At 34.1% G+C, this 20,815-nt stretch overlaps 1 protein-coding gene across 1 annotated transcript; it reads left to right on the top strand.

Annotated features, from left to right (window-relative positions):
• Window positions 1–6,004: 6,004 nt before the first annotated feature.
• LOC113854261 (protein RETICULATA-RELATED 4, chloroplastic-like) lies at window positions 6,005–20,396 on the top strand. The gene is made up of 8 exons (XM_027485168.1): window positions 6,005–6,638; window positions 7,836–7,904; window positions 14,363–14,494; window positions 14,658–14,711; window positions 14,788–14,832; window positions 18,701–18,840; window positions 19,845–19,970; window positions 20,064–20,396. Exons 1-8 carry the CDS (start codon window positions 6,108–6,110, stop codon window positions 20,110–20,112), a joined length of 1,146 nt encoding a protein of 381 aa, XP_027340969.1. The 5' UTR covers window positions 6,005–6,107; the 3' UTR covers window positions 20,113–20,396.
• The last annotated feature ends 419 nt before the right edge of the window (window positions 20,397–20,815 follow it).

A 20,815-nucleotide genomic window follows, 5' to 3' on the forward strand; every position in this document is an offset into this window, starting at 1 on the left:
GTTATTTATATGCTCAAAGTTCTCAAATTTAGGAATGAGGGTGACACAAGTTTCATTTACTTCAACTATTTTACGGGGATTCAAAAAAATATTAGACATAAAGGCATGTAAAAAAAGACCTAGAAAACTCCATTGGGACTTTAAAAATAAGGCATGAAGCCCATCAGAACTAGGAGATTTGAATTTGTCTATGCTAAACAAAGATGATTTTACTTCATCTAAAGTAACAAGGGAGGAAAGTTTGTTCTTATCAACTTGCCGAAGGAGAGCATAAGAGATAGTAGTATAAAGGGTAAAGTCATTAGGAAGAGGATCAGAATAAAGGTTTTTAAAATAGCTCAAGGCAATCAATCTAATTTTGGAAGGATCAAATTCCTAGTTATCTTGATCATTTCTTAAAGTTTGAGTTATATTTTTATGTCTTCTAGAAACAGCATCCCCATAAAAAAAATTAGTATTCCTATCTCCTAAAGATAACTAATTGGTTCTATAATAGTAAAACCAATAAGCTTCTTCCTGGTCTAAAATATTTTGATATTTTTTCTAGAGAGAGTTCATTAGGTTGGTTAAAAAAGGGTTATTAGTATTAGCAAGTTTACGAAAAATCTCATCCATCCTATTTAGAATCTTTTTTTTCTTGATAAAGATATTACCAAAAGTGAACTTGTTCCATCATAAATATTATATTTAAGCTTAGACACATTAGCATTATTAATTGTTCTGTTAATAAAATAATTTAAATTTAAACTAATTGATTGATTTGTAAGTTAGTAACTAGAAAAGGAATATATCTTGATTTATTATTAAGATGATTAACTAATTAATTAAAGACAACATATAATAAATTAATGTTACATAAAGTCTTTGTAACATACGTACATATAGATTTTATCAATTTATAATACATGACAATAGAAAAGTTATATGTTAGTATTATAAATTGATGCAATTATATTATTATTTATTAATTGATTGTATAAAGAAGTAATTTACTATTCACAATATAAGAGGAAGTAATCCTAAATATAAAATTAAATTATATCAATATTCTACAAATAATAAAAGATGACAATCCTAAAGAATAAGTAATCAACATGATAATTAAAATATAAACAATGAAATAAAAAAGGGGAAGAATTTATCAGTAATGTTAGAATAAGATAAATTAAAAAAACAACTCAAATATAATATTGTAAAATAAATAGTATCAAGAGAATTAAAATAAATAAATAAATCAAAATCAAAACTTTTTATTTAAATTAGGCTAACATAAAAAAAATAACAAAAATAAAAATAAATAATAAGAACTCATTCATTAAATAAATTAATAACCATCATAATAATAAATAATAATATTAATAATAATAATAATAAATAAAATAAATAAATAAAACTGGAATAAGAAAACATATGTTGAGCTAAATAATAATAATAAAAAAATTCAGACCCAAAAATAATAGAAAATAAAAAAAGAGTAAAAAGGTCCAAAATTTAAAATTTTCAGATTTGAGAGGGAAAGATTTTAGGGTTATAGGTGTGCTTTTCTCCAAAAAAAAAATAAGGAGGCCATGAAATGGTGGAGGTGAGGTTAATGAAAGCTATGATTTTGGGTGGTGGAAGTTAGTGTGAGAGAGGGAGAGAAAGAGGAAAAGTGGGAGAGGGACTTTCATAGTAAGTTTTGTGTCTCGGGATGATGATGAATTAAGGAAAAGAAAAAAATGGTGAATGGAGAAGTGGTGGATCATGATCCTTGAAGGTGAACTTTTTAAAAAAAAGAAAGTAAAAATGAAAATATGTGGTTGAATGGACGTATAATATGCTCCTAATAGTAACATGTCAAGAAGCAAAATTTTTAAAAATAATACATGATAAAATTTACTTAAATTTTTGAAGCTCTTTGCTTGCTTTCTGTTCTTCCTCCTTTTCCAAATTCTTGAACTCTTTTCTCATGGTTCCTCTCCCTTTATATTGCTAAGGTTTTTATGAAATACCAAAAATTTAAAAATTTTCCTCTTTATGTATAAAGTAATATTAATTTAAGAGTTTGACTGTTTGTAATATTTCATTTTCCTTTGAAGAATTAATTCTAATTTTTTTCATTTTATTAAGAGAAATTTTTATTTTTTATTTAAAATCCTTTGTGTCTATTCCTTTTTTGTAATATTAAAATTTAGATTAATTATTTATTTTTTAAAAGAAAACAATTTTTTAAATAAAAATTGCATTGTTCACACCTGCACTCCTACAATTCAAGAATAGACAATTTATATGGAAACCAATTCCAGAAGATACAATTTATATGGAAATAGAGAGAGTTATTATAGCGCATCTGTATGATGCTGGGACTTGAGCTTATCTAGCTCTAACTTATTTTTTACATTCAGAGGATCAATATCCATAAAGGATTATATAAAGAGGTCTTATCAGGAGATTTAAAGGCTTCCTTGTTTGAAACTTTCCAAAAGCTATCTAGATTCATACCCAACAAGTCTTGAATAGACCTATCCCTGGAGCTTTGGCTAAGTTCTTATTGCAACATGTTCATAATCATAAAAACTTCCTTCTCTTCCTCATTAGGTTCTCCTAAGCTTCTCAAATCATGTGAGGGCAGAATTGCACTATCAACAGGGACGTTGTCCCCTTTCCCAGAGCTTCCCATCTCTTGTTTTGGTTTAGCTTTGGATCTTGGCAATTTTTTTGGCTGGTGATTTAGATTATCTTCAGCAAGAGGTTTACGATGGTGGTTGGGAGCAGATGAACCAGACTGACTTGATTTGTTAAATTCAAGACTTCTAGAAGTATTTAAGGGGTTAGAAGGGATGGAATGTTTTTGTTGATCTTGCTCGGATTCGAATCCCCTCTAATTTGCGCAGGAATTGGACATCCAGTTTTAAATTCACTTAAGCAAATTTGGAGCAGCTTAAGCAAAAATTTTCGCTTAACAAATTGGCTTAAGCGATTTTCTCTTTTCCTTGAAAAAAATCGTGTTTCTAGATCTGTCTGCCTCTTTGACTCCCAAACACAGTCCAATCCCAACATGACAAACAACAAATCTTTCCCACTCCATATTTGATTTTTTCTCAAACTCAAACCAAGCTTTTGTTTTTCAAGTTAGTTGTGGTGTAATTGGCAGTGGGTATACTTCATCTTCATCTTCTTCTAACTTAAGCCAGTTTTTGAGTTCATTTTGGTGGTGGCTCTTTGCTTGGTCGCAACTTATAGTGAAATCTCTTTCTTTAAGCTGAACAATGTAACTAGTTATGCTCACAACTTTTTCTTTTGATAGATATTGCGCTCTGATGCAAAGCTTCCCCCCACACATACATGAAACTGTTCTTTTGTCAGGATATGTAAAACCCAATATTCTTTACCCTTGTATTGGACTTCGGGAGATGAATAACTTTATGGTACTTGCGAAATTATTCATATATCCTGAAGTATACTCATGTGGGGTTGTCTTCGTTGTCCTTTTTATACAACAAATTGGATGAGAAGTAAGAGATAGACCTAGAAACACAATTTTTTTCAAGGGAAAAGAAAAATTGCTTAAGCCAACTTGTTAAGCAAAATTTTTTGCTTAAGCTGCTCCAAATTTGCTTAAGCGAAATTAAAATTGGATGTCCTGTTCCGGCGCAAACTAGAAGAGATCCAGATCCATCCTGCTCAGAGTAGGAAGAATCTAAGATATTAAATCTAGATCCTGAAAAATTGTCTTTCCCTCTAGGTTTAGGGTTAGTGTTTCCTAGGGTCCTAAGCTAACCCACTCTTTTCCTTATAGGTCTTTTAACAAGTATCCAAGAGCCATACTTACCCTGTTCATTAGTTGGATTACCTTCAGAGGCCCCTGAGACCTCTCCATAAGGGAAGGTCCTTGTGATACTCGCTCACTACCTTATTTTACTATGGGGTCTACAGGTTTGGGGTCAGAGGGACAATAGTCAAGTTTTGAAACAAGGATTTCAGGGCAGCAATCTTGCTTGTGCCCATACCTTCCACATTTAAAACAAATGGGGTGCAAGCTCTTATATTCAATTCTAAATTCCTGCCTCAAAACCTTAAAGGATGGGGTTAATTTCTTTCTTAAATCAAGCTCAACACATATCCTAGCAAATCTATCCCTAGATACTAAAGGGAAGTATGAGTATCAACCTTTAGCATTGTTCCCAAACAGGTTTCTACATGCCATAAAAATTTGTCATTATAAAGTTATAAGGGAAGGTCAAGTGTTTGATCCTAGGTAACAATTTTTCTAAGGTTTTGGTCCTTGGATCTAAATAAAGATCTCCAACATTGAACTAAAAGATAATGATCAAATGTTAGTCATGGACCTTCAAATAGAGCATGCTTATAGTCTTCCATATTATCAAACTTAACCATAAAATTCTCATTAGTAAGGTCTAAGATTTTGAAAGGCCCATTTTTGCCCCAAATATTTCCCAATATTTAAGTGAGAAAGTTAAAGCTTTCAGTTTTACCTAACAATTTAACGATTAGGATTGAGGACCAATGGAAACACTACATTTCATAGTCTTTTAAGACAATCTTTAGCTCTAGACACAAAACTTGGTTTTCATCATTCAAAGATTTGTTATCATCAGAATTAGCAACAATATTCAAATTTTCTAAAACTGATCTTACAATTTCCTCGTCACATAAAACCATATCTAAATCTTTTTTTTTCCCCCCTAAAACTGAATCTTTATATGAAAGAGGGATAGGAGGATCAAGGTTAGAAGGCACCTAGAAAGATTGGTCAAGACTAAGAATATCCTCTTGCATGTATGATTGAAGAGCCTCTAATGAAAGATCTATGTTGACTATCACCTTCTTTGAGCTTCTGCTTGGTAGATCTTGTTTTACAGTAGGATGTTTTTCCGTTACAACCCAATCCATTCTCGTTCCACACAAGCAGTCCGATAAGCATTTGAGAAGAACCCTGCAGAGCCATTGGATAGTTGCCAAGAACGAGGTGGTACAGGGAAGAAACTTAGGAGAGATTAAGGTTGAAAAAAACCCTAGCAGAACCCTTTATACTTTTCTCATTATTCATTAAAGACCAATTCTTGAAGACACATTTGTTTTTACAATTTAACATATATATATATATATATATATATTTTAGTTTTATTTAATATAATAAAATATATATTATTAATAACTAAAATGTTTATTCTTTTTAAATTTATTAAATTTAATAATAGTCAAATAATATATTTTAAATTAATTATTAAAAATTTAATTTAATAATAGTTATTTAGTGTATGAAAAAAAGAATATTGTAATCTTTATCATCATAATTACTCACCCGTGATCAAAACAATTTCTTTTCATAAAAATAAAGTAAAGTATTACTAAAAACAAAATGCACTTTTAATCTACATTCACTCATAATAAATAATTGTCAAAATAAAATAAGACATTTAAAAAAAATACGTAACATTTTTTTTAAAGTACCTAATATATATATTTTAATTTTGATTATTTAAGATAAGATCATATAAAATTACGTAAGTTTCTTAAAATTTCACGTGATCACCTATTTTTAAGGTCTAAAATTTTCAGTAATCTTCCTTTTTTTTTTCTCTCGTTTTATCCTTTGTATTACTTGAATTTATTACTTGCACACGCACATTTACACACTTATGCTTATGCGTGATAATGAATATGAAATTCATTAAAAAAATTAATTATAAATTTTTTAAAACTAAAGTTATATAATTTTAAATAAATTATAATAAAATAATTTAAAAAACAAAATGTATTGAATTTTCATAAATTAATAAGTTATTTTTACTTTAAAAAATTAAAAATTAATGCTTTATTTAAAATTTGGGGGAGAGAAAAAAGAAGAAAAAAAAGTTGAATTCCAGTGAAAAAGAAGAGAAGAATAAGAGTTTAAAAAGATTTACAAGTGGACTTGTATGCGTCTCATTGTGAACTTGCAAATAAATTTTATAATGAAATTAGTGTTCCTCTTCCTTCTCTTTATCCATCAACCAAGAATCTATGCAAAAGAAAGTCTGCAGAAGAGTGTCTTATCAAGTTGCTTATCAACTCTCCCACCATATTTAACCGTAGCCATCTTCTTTTGTCCCTCTCTCTCTAAAATGGCTATGCCTTCCTTCTCTAATACTTCAACACACTTGTTCTCTCACTACAACTGCTCCTCTCTTCTACCAAACTACTCTGTCAGAACCCGCAACGCAGCTCTCTTCTTCTTCTCTTCCAAGCTCAACCATTGCTCTGTCTCCACCCGTTTCCTTCATTCTCCGCCCGCCGCCGTCTCCTCAGCCGAAAATGGCGACGGCGGGTTCACGGGGAGTGGTGATGGTGATGGCAGCGGCGGCAGCGGTGGTGGAGGCGGTGACGAAGAGGAGGAAAGGGATCGCAATAGGAAAGAGGCCATGCTGGTGCTGGCGGAGGCCAGCAGGTCACTGGACAGTTTTCCGGCGGACTTGGCGGCGGCAGTCATGGAGGGGCGGGTGCCGGGTTCGATCGTGCTGAGGTTCTTCGAGTTGGAGGAGTCAGTTGTGTTGCGGTGGTTGCTCAAATTCGGAGGGTTCCGAGAAAGGTTGCTGGCAGATGAATTGTTCTTAGCAAAGCTTGTAATGGAGTGTGTTGTTGTCATTTTCACAAAGGTTTTTCTGTCATCCTATTTTTGTTTTTGGGTCTTTTTAGTGTCCTAAGCAATCTATTATTAGCAAGTTTTTCTTAGAAATTATGGTAAAATGCATTGAAAAATACTCTTACCTTTTTATATTTTTTAATAAGAAATTTTTATTTTTAATTTCTTAATTAATATCGGGCATTACTTAACATTTTTCTTTATTTTTTTTGTTTTTATAAGAATAATACAATAAAATGTTCATCACTGATTAAAAATGAGTTTAAGTAATTAAAAATTATAATTTTTACTAATAAAAAAATATTTATTGTTGAAAATGTAAAAATATAATAAAAATATTTTTAAAAAATATTTAAAATTATTTTAATAGGTAATATACTTATTTGTTTATTTTTTTATGTTCCGATTTGCTGGAGAATAGATGGTTTTTAATTTTTATTTTTGTACAAAAAATTGTCAATATTAGTAAATTCTACGCTTGGGGAAGGGAAGAAAAATACACTGATGTACATGTTAGAATGTTACTTACTCATTGTTCAATGAACTTGTTCTTTGTTTTCTTAAGATAAAATGTTGGTCGTCTTTTTTCTCATTTGTGCATTCTCATGTCAATAGTCATTTTTATGTTGATACCTCGAAGCTTTCAAAGTATGTTGTGGGAGTTTTTCTCCCCAAAATCGGCCATGTAATCAAGAGTGATGTTTGTGAGCTCTTTCAATTTTAAGTTGTTTGGATTGGTCACAGTTTATAGTTAGATTCAGTAACAAAACAATGACAATTTATGAATGTGAATCAATGGTATTTTTTCAGCTGAGGATATTGTGCATTAATTTAGACCTTGCTACAAATTTTGAGACCATTGCTTTAATCTGATGGTGCTTCTTCTACCAAGTGGTTATAGAGTATGGATGCAATAGCCCTCAAAGTTTAATAGTTTTTGATACATCTTGTCTGCGTCATGTCCCAATCAAATTATATAATTTGCTTGTCCAGAAAAAATATAAGGCAGATGAGAAAGTGAGATGATATTATGAACCAAAGTTTTTTTATGACATGGATTTAGATTTTCATCGCTTACCTACAAATGAATATAATTTCGATGCACAACTGTCCCATTAAGCCCCTTGTTCTTGGTACTTTGTTGTTTTTGAGTGAAGCGTCTATCATAAACATGATCAATCTGTGTAATGGATATCCTGGGTGCTTTTAGGTTGCTGCAGAATTGGAGCGCCGTAAAGAAAAATTCACCAAGGAGCTGGATTTTGTTGTTGCTAATGTGGTACGCTCTTAAAATCTTCTTCTTTTCTTATTTTCTGACTAAGGAATTTAGAAATTTTCCAACCTATCACTTTCTAGGCATTGAAGTGTTTTTACTTATAAAATGCGAGGAAAGTGTTTTAAGTTCCCTCTTTAGCCTGATTTCTGATTTTGACTAGGGAGAACACGAGAGAATTTTTCAGATTAACTTCTGTTTGCTTTATAAACATTTGAGATAGTGCTGCAAAATTTTCAGATTTTGTATTTAAGCTAAGTAGGATATATGTACATGCCTTCCCCAGAAAATCTATGATAGATAATGTTATGAAATTTCTTAGAACTAGGAATTGTAGCAATTTGAATAACAAGAATGAATAGGTATACTTATGTGAGAAAGGAATCCGAAAAGAGTATTATTATTAATAAGAATACAGGAAGAATTACAATTCATGAATGAATCAAATCAGTCTATCCAAAACAGAAACTGACAACTAACCGACTTGCTGACTCAGCAAGGATACAAGTCCCAAATCTTATTCTAAAAATTCTTCATAACAATGCTTCCCTCTTGAAAGCATCTGTGACCTCAAGGATGAAATGATGAATACTTCTTTTTGAGGTCATAGTTGAATTCCCATGTAGAGTCTTCAGGAAGCTTATGCTTCCATTTAACCAGTACCTTGGTTACAACTACACCTTTCCTTTTCATTGTCATCATATCCAATATAGCCGCAGGTTTTTTCTCATTAAATGCATCTTCAACTTGAAATGGTAAATCTGATGAAGTTACTGTATTGCCAACATGTTTCTTAAGTTAAGAAACATGAAATACATTGTGTACTTTTGACTGTAATGGCAAGTCTAACTTGGAGGCCACTTCTCCAATTTGATCCAGTACCTTGTAAGGCCCAAAGAACTTAGGACTTAATTTAGCATTGCTCCTATAAGTCATTGACACCTGTCTATGCAATTTCACATAAACCAAATCTCCTATCTTATACTGCTTATCTTTTCTATGTTGATCAGCAAGTTGCTTCATTCTCTCTTGAGCTCTTTTAAATTGAAATTTGAGCAATTTAAACATCTCTTCCCTTTTTGACAAGCTTCTATGAATCAACTCAACCTTGGATTCGCCTGGTAAGTGAGGAAGATAAGCTGGAGGTGGTTGACTATATACGATTTCATATGGAGTAGCTTTAATGGCTGTGTGATAAGTGGTGTTGTACCACCACTCAGCTAGAGGAAGCCATTTACTCCACTGATGGGGAGTATCTGTACACATGCAGCTTAGATAAGTTTCTAAATACTTATTCACAATCTCACTTTGACCATTCGTCTGAGGATGATAGCTTGAAGAAAGCTGAACCTGAATGCCTTGGAATGCCATGAATTCTTGCCAAAAATTGCTAACAAATACTGGATCTCTATCATTGGTTATTGAACTTGAACAACCATGCAACTTGAAGACATGATCCATGAAAATTGTGTTACCTCACTAGCTGTATAAGGGTGTGATAAGGCCATGAAATGAGCGGATTTACTCAATCTGTCAACTACTACAAATATTACTTGCTTCCCATGAGAACTGGGTAAACCTTCAATAAAGTCCATGTTAATGTGCTGCCAAATCTGCTCAGGAATTGGGAGTTGTTGCAGCAGTCCAGGTGAAGCAGTGGTCACACTCTTGCATTTTTGACATGTGGCACACTTGGACACAAGTGTTTTAACATCTGATGACATACCCTTCCAATACACCATTAACTTGACTCTTTGCATAGTAGCACAATACCAGAATGAGCTCCAATAGCAGAACAATGTAGCCAATTCAAAAGATCATTTCTGAGCTTCAGATCATTTCCCATCACTAGTTTACCCTTCCTCCTCAATTCCCCTAAATGCCAAGTATGATGTTTATGGGAGACAGCATTAGTTTGCAATTCATTAATTAACTTTTGGATACTAACGTCAGCCACCCATGAATTCTTAATTCTATCTACCAAATCAGATTGTATTTGATGAGTAGTTAGATTTTGGCATTCCACATAATCCTCCACATGCTCAATTCGAGACAAGATATCAGCTGCAACATTTTCATGACCATGTTTATATTCAATAGAGAAATCAAATTCCATTAGCTTAACTAACCACTTTTGTTGAAAAACAGTGGTCAATCTTTGCTCCAGTAAATACTTCAGACTTTAGTGATTAGTTCTGACTATAGAATGTCTGTTAAGAAGATAATGTCTCCACCTTTGTACAACAAATACTATTGCCAGTAATTCCTTTCCATAAGTAGATAAAGATTGCTGTTGTTGGTTCAATACTCTGCTGATATAAGCTATGGGATGATGGTCTTGCATAAGCATTGCTCCAATGCCATAACCAGAAGCATCTACCTCAACAACGAAGACCTTAGTCCAGTCAAGTAAAGTCAACACAGGTGCACTACTCAATAACTCCTTGAGCTGTTGAAATGCCACCTTAGCTTCTTGACTCCAAACAAAACTGTCTTTCTTAAGCATGTCACTTAATGGTTTAGCAACAGCACCAAAACCCTTTACAAACCTTCTATAGTAACCAACTAACCCCAAAAAACCTCGTAGCTGTTTGATAGTTAGTCGTAGTGGCCAATTCCTCACAGCTTCAACCTTGCTAGGATCTGTTAACACAACTTCCTTAGTAATGAAATGCCCCAAGTATTCTACTCTATTAACAGCAAAAAAACATTTAGACTTCCTAGCAAACAAAGAGTTATTCCTCAAGGTAACAAAGACTTGTCTAAGATGGACAACATGATCATCCAAACTGCCACTGTAAACAAATATATCATTGAAGAATACTAAGAGAAACTTCCTAAGAAACTGTTGAAATATTGCATTCATAAGACCTTAAAATGTAGCAAGTGCATTAGTCAGGCCAAAAGGCATGACAACATACTCATAATGTCCTCCATGAGTTCTGAAGGCTGTTTATGAACATCATCCGGGTCCATTCTCACTTGATTATACCCAGCTCTTAAGTCTATCTTGGAAAAGATTAAAGATCTATGCAACTCATCCATTAAATCTTCCATTAATATGATTGGAAACTTGTTCTTAACAGTATTTTTGTTAAGATTTCTATAATCAACACATAGCCTTCATGACCCATCTTTTTTTCCAACCAATACTACGACTCGCATAGGGGCTGTTACTGTTGTTTATCACTCCTGACTTTAAGTACTCTTGTACTAACTTGTCAATCACATCCTTTTGGTGCTTGACATACCTATAAGGCCTTTTATTGTATAAGTGGTATTTTATGATCATGGCTAGGTCTAAAAGGTGGCAGCTGCTCGGTTTCTTCAAAAATGTATGAAAATTCCTCCAAAAGCTGAATTATTACTACTGGTAAAGTAGGCTGGTCTGCATGAGTTGTTAAGGATTGTAGCAATCCCCCATCCTCCTCACATAGCTGCATCATTGAGAAATAGACTCTTTCCTCTAGAGTTTTACCAAGCTGTTATTTCTTCACTGTCTTAATACCACCAGATGTAGCCCCTCTTAATACATGTTTCCTGCCCTGAACTTTAAACTCCATAGTCAACTTATCAAAATTTCAAGTGATGTCCCCTAGTTTGACAAGCCATTCCACACCTAATACAAGATCACAACAGCCCAATGGAATCAAAAGCATATCTGAAGTAAATGTAGTTCTCTGAATTGTCCAAGTAAAGTTTCTCACAATAAAAAAAATACTCAACTTGTTGCCATCAGCTATAGTGACATTCAAAGGCTCCATTTTTTCAATCTTACATCCAAATTTCCTAGCCACCTGTATGTCCATAAAATTATGCATGCTGCCACTATCAATCAAAATATTCAGAGCTAATTTCTGCTTATAACTGGTGACCCTCATAATTTTGAAATTGGCAATGCCAGTTAGTGCATTGACTGAAATTTGAAGTTCCTCCATAGTTGATACATCTTCTCTAGCATTTTTACACATCTCCTCCTCATCCAGAATCTCCATGACATGAACCTGTAGCTTCTTATGAGTTAAGCTATGTTCAGGAGAATATGGCTCATCACAAAAATAACAAAGACCCTTGTAAGCTGGTGTCAAGCTTTTTTTGGGTCTAATCTTATCCTTACCCCTATCAACCACCAAACTAGAAGAACCAAATTTATCAGCAGCTACTGGTCTAGAACCAAGCACCCCTTTGTGTGACTTTGAAACACCAACACTCAAAGCCTGGGGAACATTAGTAGCTTCATACAGTCTTGCCAACGAAAATGCCTTACTCACATTGGTTGGTTGAAACATTCACATTAACATTTGTATATCTTGCTTCAATCCACCTAAGAAACAGTTCAGCATATAATCCTCAGGAAAATTCAAACGAGTAATAATAGCATCAAACTCCTCATAAAACTCAACCACAAATTTCTTGTGCCTCAAACGCATCAATTCAGCCATGGGATCGTCGCAGACTTCCCCAAACCTCTCAAGAACCAATTTCTTGTAAGCAACCCAAGGAAGATTAGAACAATTGGTGGTTTTATCCATGGCTGTGTGCCATTGTAATGCATGTCCCTCCATGTGAACCATCGCAAGTTTAACACACAACATCGGGTGTATTATCAATAAGGAAGAATTTATCACACTGATACAGCCATTGATTCACATTTTTGCCATTAAAACGGGAAAAATCGATGCGAGCAAGTCTTGTACCACAAGAATAAGAAGAGGGACGAGGCTCCCCGTGAAGAAGGTGAGATCCTGAACCAGCACCATTAGTTTGTACTACCAAACCTTGCAAGGTTTCCTTCAAAGAATCATCCAGGGTTCATTGAATGGAGCCTGCAAGTTCAGCCAAACGAGCCTCCAATCGCGCCGATACACAATCTTTGATGTCCTTCAACACTTGAGCTTCCGTAGCACCACACCTTCCTCCCACCATTACCAACAACTCCGAATGAACCATCCAGACTGATACTAATTGTTATGAAATTTCTTAGAACTAGGAATTGTAGCAATTCGAAGAACAAGAATGAATAGAGATACCTATGTGAGAAAGGAATCCGAAGAGAGTATTATTATTGATAAGAAGAATACAGGAAGAATTACAATTCATGAATGAATCAAATCAATCTATCTAGCTGTTATTTATAGCCTAACTAACTCTAAATTCCTTTCCAAAACAGAAACTGACAACGAAATGACTTGCTGACTTAGTAAGGATACAAGCCCCAAATCTTATTCTAAAAATTCTTCATAACAGATAACCCCCTTATGTAGTTAGTTAGAGTTGGTTGGTTAGTTTGTTGGGCTGGGATTGTTAGTGAAAACTTTTGTTAGTTACTAATAAAATTGTAAATAGAAGAGAATATAAATAATAAAGAGGGAAATAGAGGGGGCAGGGAGTAATAATTATTTAGTTGTGGGAGAGTTTCCTAGTCTCTCTTTATACAGGAGAGTTTTTATCAACTAGTATGAGAGCTTTGATCTTGGAGATGTGGGTATCAAATTTTGAAGATGATTCCAAAGTTTGATGGGAAGGAAGCCTATTGGTGGATTACAAGCCATGCTGATTTAGATCGTATATTCACATAATCCTTTATTTCACATGGATTCAGAATGTTTCAGTTATCAAACTACTCTGTTTGAAGATGATAAACAAAAGGATTTATGAGGACATGATAATCTATTCTATTTCCATTTGTAAAAATAAATTGTATGATTTCCCAAAAGTTGGCTACTCTGTTTGGTTGGATTACAAGTGATGCTGATTTAGATCTTATATTCACATATTCTTTTATTTCAACTCACAGAACCATTCATCGGATGGATTCAGAATGTTTCAGTTATCAAACTACTCTGTTTGGTGGATGATAAATAAAAGGGTTTTTGAGGATATGATAATCTGTTCTATTTCCATTTATAAAAATAAATTGTAGATTTTTTTTAATATTGCACTGGGCTGGGAAAATTCGCAGGGTTAGGTTTTTTCTTTTTTCAGTCTAGGGTGGCTTGATATTGGATCTACAATAGGCTTTGAAACCATTTTGAATTTAGGCTTTAAGCCTAACTCAATCCCAAAAGCTGACTCATAAGATGATGATTGCTTTAGCCTTTCTAAACTATTATTTAGGTGTATCTATAGTTGATGTGGGGGACCTCAACAAATGGTCATACAATATACTGCTTTTAAGGTTTCAGCTCTATCTTCTAGTCTACAGTTTGTGAACTGGACTTGATGGCATATAGGTTTTCAATTTGTTGATTTGGATAAACAAAATGGTAGTCATTTTTCTACAGATCTTGTAATAGTTATTGATTTAATAGTTTATGCCTGCACCTTTGGAACCTTGTTTACTTTCATTCCTAGAAGCTGTTTGGTCTTGCATATTCCCATTAGTACGAATCATATTTGAATTAACTTATTGCACTGTGATTTAATATTGGAACCATCTAATTCTGTTTTCTAATTTATCTTAGGTAACAAGCATTGTAACAGGTTTTGTGCTTGTGTGGTTTCCTGCACCCACTGTTTCTCTCAAACCTCCTCTTACAGTGAGTGCTGGACCTATTGCTAAATTGTTCTATGGATGCCCTGATAATGCCTTTCAGGTTAATTCTCTTTTAACTTCTGCATTTATTCTATTTGTTTTTTTTTTGGTACCAACTACCAACTTTCTGTATTTCCTTTTTCTCTATTTAATGTTTCAATTTTTAGTTCTAATTGTTATTGTAGCTATTATTTGATGTTGATAAGTTTTCATTTCCTCAACAGATGGCTTTGCCTGGAACATCATATACACTTCTACAAAGAATAGGTGCTATAGTGGTATGTGTTGGATCATTTAAAGCAAGTCAAATAGTTTTTTCCTTATAAATGAGGGTCATCTCCATCTCTTATGCAGCGTAATGGCGCGAAGCTATTTGTAGTTGGCACTGGTGCTTCATTGGTAAATTAACACTTTACTTCCTTACAAAAATACCCTTTTAGCATGTTCTAGCTTTTTGCAATCTCTAAAATTTTCTCGTCTGCTCTGGAAGATGCTTTTGGGTTTTTACAATTAGAATTCAGTTGATCTTCAAAATATCCTAGGAAAAAAAATGTATGTTATACTTCCTGCACCAGTTTCATTATCTTGATAATTAGACAAGGCTTTTAAAGGCCATTGATGACTGTGAAAGATATCTGTCCGCATGAGTTGTGGTGAGAATTGATCTCTGCATGATCTTAGTAGAAAGTTATGGGATATGTCCTTTAATTGTAGTAATTATCTAATTATGGTAATTACCTTAATTTGTGTATGGCCAAAAATAGTTATACTTTCTGTGTATATATATCGCACAATATCTCATGTAATTCTACCAAGTTAGAAAATAATTCTTACCGTGTCAGTTTGACATGATACAAAAGCTATAGTATGAAGTGCAGTATGTTCAGAAGTTAAGGGAACCGAAGTATGAAGTTGAGTAGTAGAATGGTTGAGCAATGGATTGAAGTAGACCAAGAGAGGGAAAAATATAGAGTCCTTCAAGCAGAGTCTTGTGAGAAGCTTGACATTTAACAAGGTAGTGATTAGGATGGAATTCAAAGTAGACTTGATTGTCTCTTGCAAACCTACTAACACTAAGAAGATTCTTAGTGATAGAGGGAACAAGGAGCATATTGGTTAGTGCAAGAGTTGTGTCATTGTGCAATGGTGCGGTGAAATGTGAAGAGCCCATAGAGGAAATAGCTAAACCTTGTTTGTTGCCAAGTATAACTTTGTCAAACCCAGAATTCAGGGTGGGTTGAACAATCTGATGAGGATCACTGGTAACATGATGTGTAGCACCAGAATCAGCAATCCACTGCTGAGAAGGAGATACAAACTGAATAGCACTGGTGAGGTTGGCCATTGCTGATGAAGAAAGAGGAAATTGAGAGTGAGGTTGTTGTGAGGGATAAAATTGATGAGGATTGGTTGGTGGAGGTGGAAATTCTTGAGCAGGGGCATAGGTGAAGTGTTCTTGTGGATGATGTTGATTTAGAGGAGCATTGTGAGATGTAGGAGGTCGCTGAAAGGAGTTGGCTTGAGGTTGATGGTACGGAGTTGTAAAACGATGACTGCTAACAGGTGCAGGTCCTGAAATCCCATTCTGAACATTGAATCGGTGGTAGCAACTTTGAGCATCATGCCCATATTTGAAACAGATTTGGCATTGAATTGATCCACAGCCACGACCGCGAGCACCACGGCCAAACCGACCACCACCACGGCCATGAAAGCTGCACACTGACTAGAGAATTACTGAGAAGCATCTTCCGAAAAAAACCGAAAATTAGGAAACAAATGAGTGGCATGAGCTTGTGCAGGTAAGGTTGAATCTTGGATCAGAATGATGGAATGGATCTGATTAGGTTAAGATTCTTGAACCAGAGTAGGAAGTAACACTTGGATCAGATTGAGCCAGGCAGGATTTACCAATTGGCGATTCCTTTCAAGACGAGATTCTTGACCTAGAAGCAAGGATTTAATCTCACTATATTCTTAGTAATCAGATTTGCTGGTGAGGACAGTAACAATGGTGTCATATTCTTTGGGAAGACCATCGAAGATGATGTCAAGTTGTTCACGAAGAGGAATAGGATTACCGATTGTAGCAAGCGCATCTGAGATCACCTTGGTGCGAAGGAGGTATTCTGAGATCGAACGAGTCCCTTTCTTTGTGCTACGCAGTTCCAAATGCATTTGATGATGCCTTGGCCTGAGTTTGGCCATGAAAATGACCATGGACCCTCTCCCATAGTTTCCAAGAATGAGTACACCCGATGACACGTGTGAGTATGGATGTTGAGAGAGAAGATTGGAGCCAGGACAGGAGGAGTTGATCCTGTTGCTCCCAGATTTGATAGGTAGGATTGACTGTGCCTGCATCACGTTCTGCATCTGAGAGAAGTTTTGGTGGAATGTGCAGATTAACAACGAAATGATGTAGCCGATGGCCTTTTGAGTACAGATTCAACCTGTTGTTTTCAAAGAAGGTAATTCTTGTCATCTAGTTTTTCAATGATAACCTGAGAAAAGGTTGTGACACCAGAGGTGTGACCAAGTTGGATGCCATTAAGATAAAAAAGAGAAGCTCATGATACCATGAAAGAACTGAGAGAATTCATAAAAAGAAGAAAGAGAATAAGAAACCGAATTGTAAACGCTGTAATTCGATGTTCCTAAAAGATGAGTGTGTACAAGATATATATGGTTTATGGGTACGATTGTTGTGCTAAATACAACTGAATCTGTTATAAATCATACCAGACTGAACAGAACAAGTCTTAACCTAGAGGTTCTTTTATTATATCTTGCAGCTCTGTTCTGACAGAGTATCACACATATATCTCTAACAAACTCAATGGCATCATGTGATCTATATAACCGACCTTACCTAGTGAGATAAGGCTTGGTTGTCGTTGTATATGTTATTGAAAAATAAAGAATAATTTGTCCTTTCTCATTTAACTCTCCAAAGTCAAAACCTGTATAAATTCTTGTAAATTGTCTTGCCTCATGACCAATATGATTGTTTAAATCTCCACCTATAGAAATCTTTTCAGACTGTGTAATAATCAAACCCTCTAAATCCTGTCAATGCTTATTTTTCTTCAAAGCAGCTTCTAAGTGAACTTGCATAGCATAAGTATTGTGCAAACAATAACTTCAAAGAAATGATTTGATTTCAAATCTTTGAATCTCTACTACATTCTTCTTCCAAGTGTTATCCACAATGATACCTACTTTATTCTTTCTTCTATCTGTCCATGTGTATCAAAGTTTTAAACTTGTAGTATCAAGCTTCTATGTTTTTTCTCCAACCTATTTTGTTTCTTGAAGATGTCATGTTAATCTTCCTACAACTTATGGTACCCACCACTTCCAAAGATGTTCCTATCAATGTACCAATATTCCATGAATCAATCCTGATCAAGTGCTCCTAGAATAACTTCTTTACCCACATTTGTTGAGCCAAATGTGAGGGATTCTTGCTCATTCAACATAAAATCTGGGCAGTAATGTAGCAGCTCTAACTCATTTGACATTGAACTCAAGCTACACAACGCGCTACTTTCAAGTAACAACCTTGTCCTAGTACAATATCATCGTGAGTGATCCATGTATAGGTTTGGACAAGTTTTACGTTGCTTGTTGAAGGCATACGTAATACCACCCTCCTCCTTTACCTAGTCTTAAGGACTGGCTATTGACTATAGGTGGAATTACTGTGAAAGATATCATATTTATTAGAAATCAACTTCTTGTTTTTCTGTTCTTCATTTTTCTTCTTAGTCTCACAGAAATAGATCTTCACTTCGTTTCTTACTTCACATTGCTATGTTGCTTGATGACTTTACCACCTTCGTGACTTGGAAAATAAGAACAAGGAAGTATATAAAGGAATCAGTTCAGATACATCATCAAATACAGTATAGAACATAAAGTAGATATTTATTTTAGAGATATCTTCATTGTGGTGTCACCTGTTCCTCTTGAGCATATTGTACATACAAGGCATACAGGAGCTAAAAATTCCCAAAAGGGAAATGTTATCTCTTATACTAACTATACTTTCCCTGCTTGACTTGTATTGTTTTCTGTTTGACATTTTTCTAGTATATAATGCGGTGAAGTTAAATGTGTGACAAGATCAAGAAACAGGACTTAGGATTTGTCTTTAGTGTGATTTGTCTTTAATTTCAACATAAATACACTGTTGTTTGTAACAATTAAAACAAACCACAGAATTTTTTATTTGGTAGCTTGACTGCTAGCAATGCCTTTTCAGGTTGGTATAAGTATAACAAATGCATTGATCAATGCACAGAAGGTTGTTCATAAAACATTTGCTCCTGAGGCTGAGAATTTACCTTTAATATCGTCCAGTGTCGCATATGGAGTTTACATGGTTGTAGTTAGCAACCTAAGGTATTCCATTTTCATAACAAAATACTATCAATGTGTTTTCCTCACATTTCTTCTGACTTTATGTTCTTTTGTGATATTGGATACCATATCAAGACAACACAAGTTGTGAATAGATGAATGCACCCGAGGCTACATTCATGTGTTAATTGAATATCTAAGTAGTGTAATTCTTTCCAATTAAATCACATGATATTTTGGAACAGACTGACTTTTGGGGTTAGATATATTTTAGGAATGAAAATTCCTGCCCGCAATGAAAAATATTTTGGGTGCACATGTTTTTACACTAGTATTTGAGATTGAAGAGAGCTGCTGTGGTGATCCTGCAAGAAGTGTGTAAAGCTATACAAAGCATTATTTGAAACCTACTTTTTCTTATTTTATGGATTCGTACCCCTACTTTGTTTTGTAAATGAAATAATATATTCAAACAAAGAGCTAGAGCGAGAAGGTTAAGAAAATAGCGGACTCTTTCTGTTACAAATATTGGGATTACTGAAAATCCTTTTAGTGCCAGCATCATCTTACTATCGAAATCTCTAAAATATCTGGTACAAAATCACAAATGATAAAGAGAAAACTGGTATACTGCTCCAAAATATTTAGGCCTAGATTCTATAAACTTCTGGAAGTATTTATATGGGAGAGACAATTGAATCAAACTTCTCTCAAAACTCAAATTAAAATCAACTTATGCACCCTACTTTTTTTAGAAGCCTAGATGTCTAACTTATCCTCTCCGAAATCTGAAGTGCATAACTTGATTTTAAATTTTGGGAAAAGTTTGATTCATTTTACCTCTATTTTTTGTCTTATAAGTACTTGTTGATAAGTTTATCCAAACACAGCCTTAACTTGTGATAGCAATCATGGTGCATGTCATCTCTTGTGAGGAGGAAAATTTATCCACCAGTGACGTCCTGTCACTTGCAATTTTTGAAGACAATGAGGATCTCTATATGTTCAGAAAAAAAAAAAATCTAAGGAATTTTATCTGTGATCAGGTACCAAGTACTTGCAGGAATTATTGAGCAGCGGATTCTAGAACCATTACTACATCAAAACAAGCTTATACTAACGGCAGCATACTTTACTGTTAGAACTGCCAATACTTACTGGGGATCACTATTGTAAGATTATTGATTTAGCTCAATTAATCGTTATGCACTATAAAGGGTTCTCCTTTTTTCAGTCCTCATTAATTGTTAAACATATCTGAGTAGGTGGGTGGATTTTGCTCGATGGGCTGGAGTCCAGAAGATAAAGGATTAAGCATTTCTTAGCATGATATGACCAGATATTATGATTTCAATTGGTTATATTGATTCATTGAAAGAACATCAAATGCGGTGATTAAATTTGTTCCCCTAATTTTGTTTATCATCCTCCCTTATCTAAGAAAAATTGTACATTTGTCAATAACAAATGTTAGAAAATAGTGACAGTCACCATCTTGTCTAGTTGAGCACAACGTATGGCAGTACAGATGGACAACTACACAAGATCCATTTATCACACAGAGTTTTATACAACTGGCAGTTATTTTCAATTGTTTACTGTGCGTGCTGAAGTCAATGTACTTATTTGTGTTCTTAATAACTGTTTGTTTCCCTTTCTTTCTCTTCCAAATTACTCATCTATTTGCTTCCACAGCTTCTGCAATAAACCTAAATCATCTATATCTACAGCTTTTGAAATAGTAGATTCAAGCATTGCAAGAACAAAAACACTAGGTACTATATTTACTACTGAACTGGTTATGAAATTAGGATAAGCACTCGTTCACGATGTACACACGCTTTAAGAGTTTAGTGAGAGCATAAAAAAATAAGCAATTGTAAAATAGTATGTTGTATGGTTAAATTTGTTAATGAGAAAAAGAAAAAAATTGCTTATAGTAGCAACTATTTCATATCAGAATGGGGCTCACACACATACACATGAATTTGAAATAAGAATAAACTATACAATTCTT

Source organism: Abrus precatorius, unplaced genomic scaffold, assembly GCF_003935025.1.
Source record: "Abrus precatorius isolate BTA unplaced genomic scaffold, Abrus_2018 Scaffold11, whole genome shotgun sequence".
Taxonomy (NCBI): Eukaryota; Viridiplantae; Streptophyta; class Magnoliopsida; order Fabales; family Fabaceae; genus Abrus; species Abrus precatorius.

What these genes read in the sequence shown, in the direction of transcription:
- LOC113854261 (XM_027485168.1), top strand. Translation starts at nt 6,108, where the DNA reads ATGGCTATGCCTTCCTTCTCTAATACTTCAACACACTTGTTCTCTCAC. An exon ending in TTGTTGTCATTTTCACAAAG is followed by an intron (nt 6,639 to 7,835) that starts GTTTTTCTGTCA and finishes GGGTGCTTTTAG; the next exon opens with GTTGCTGCAGAATTGGAGCG. An exon ending in AAAGAATAGGTGCTATAGTG is followed by an intron (nt 14,712 to 14,787) that starts GTATGTGTTGGA and finishes TCTCTTATGCAG; the next exon opens with CGTAATGGCGCGAAGCTATT.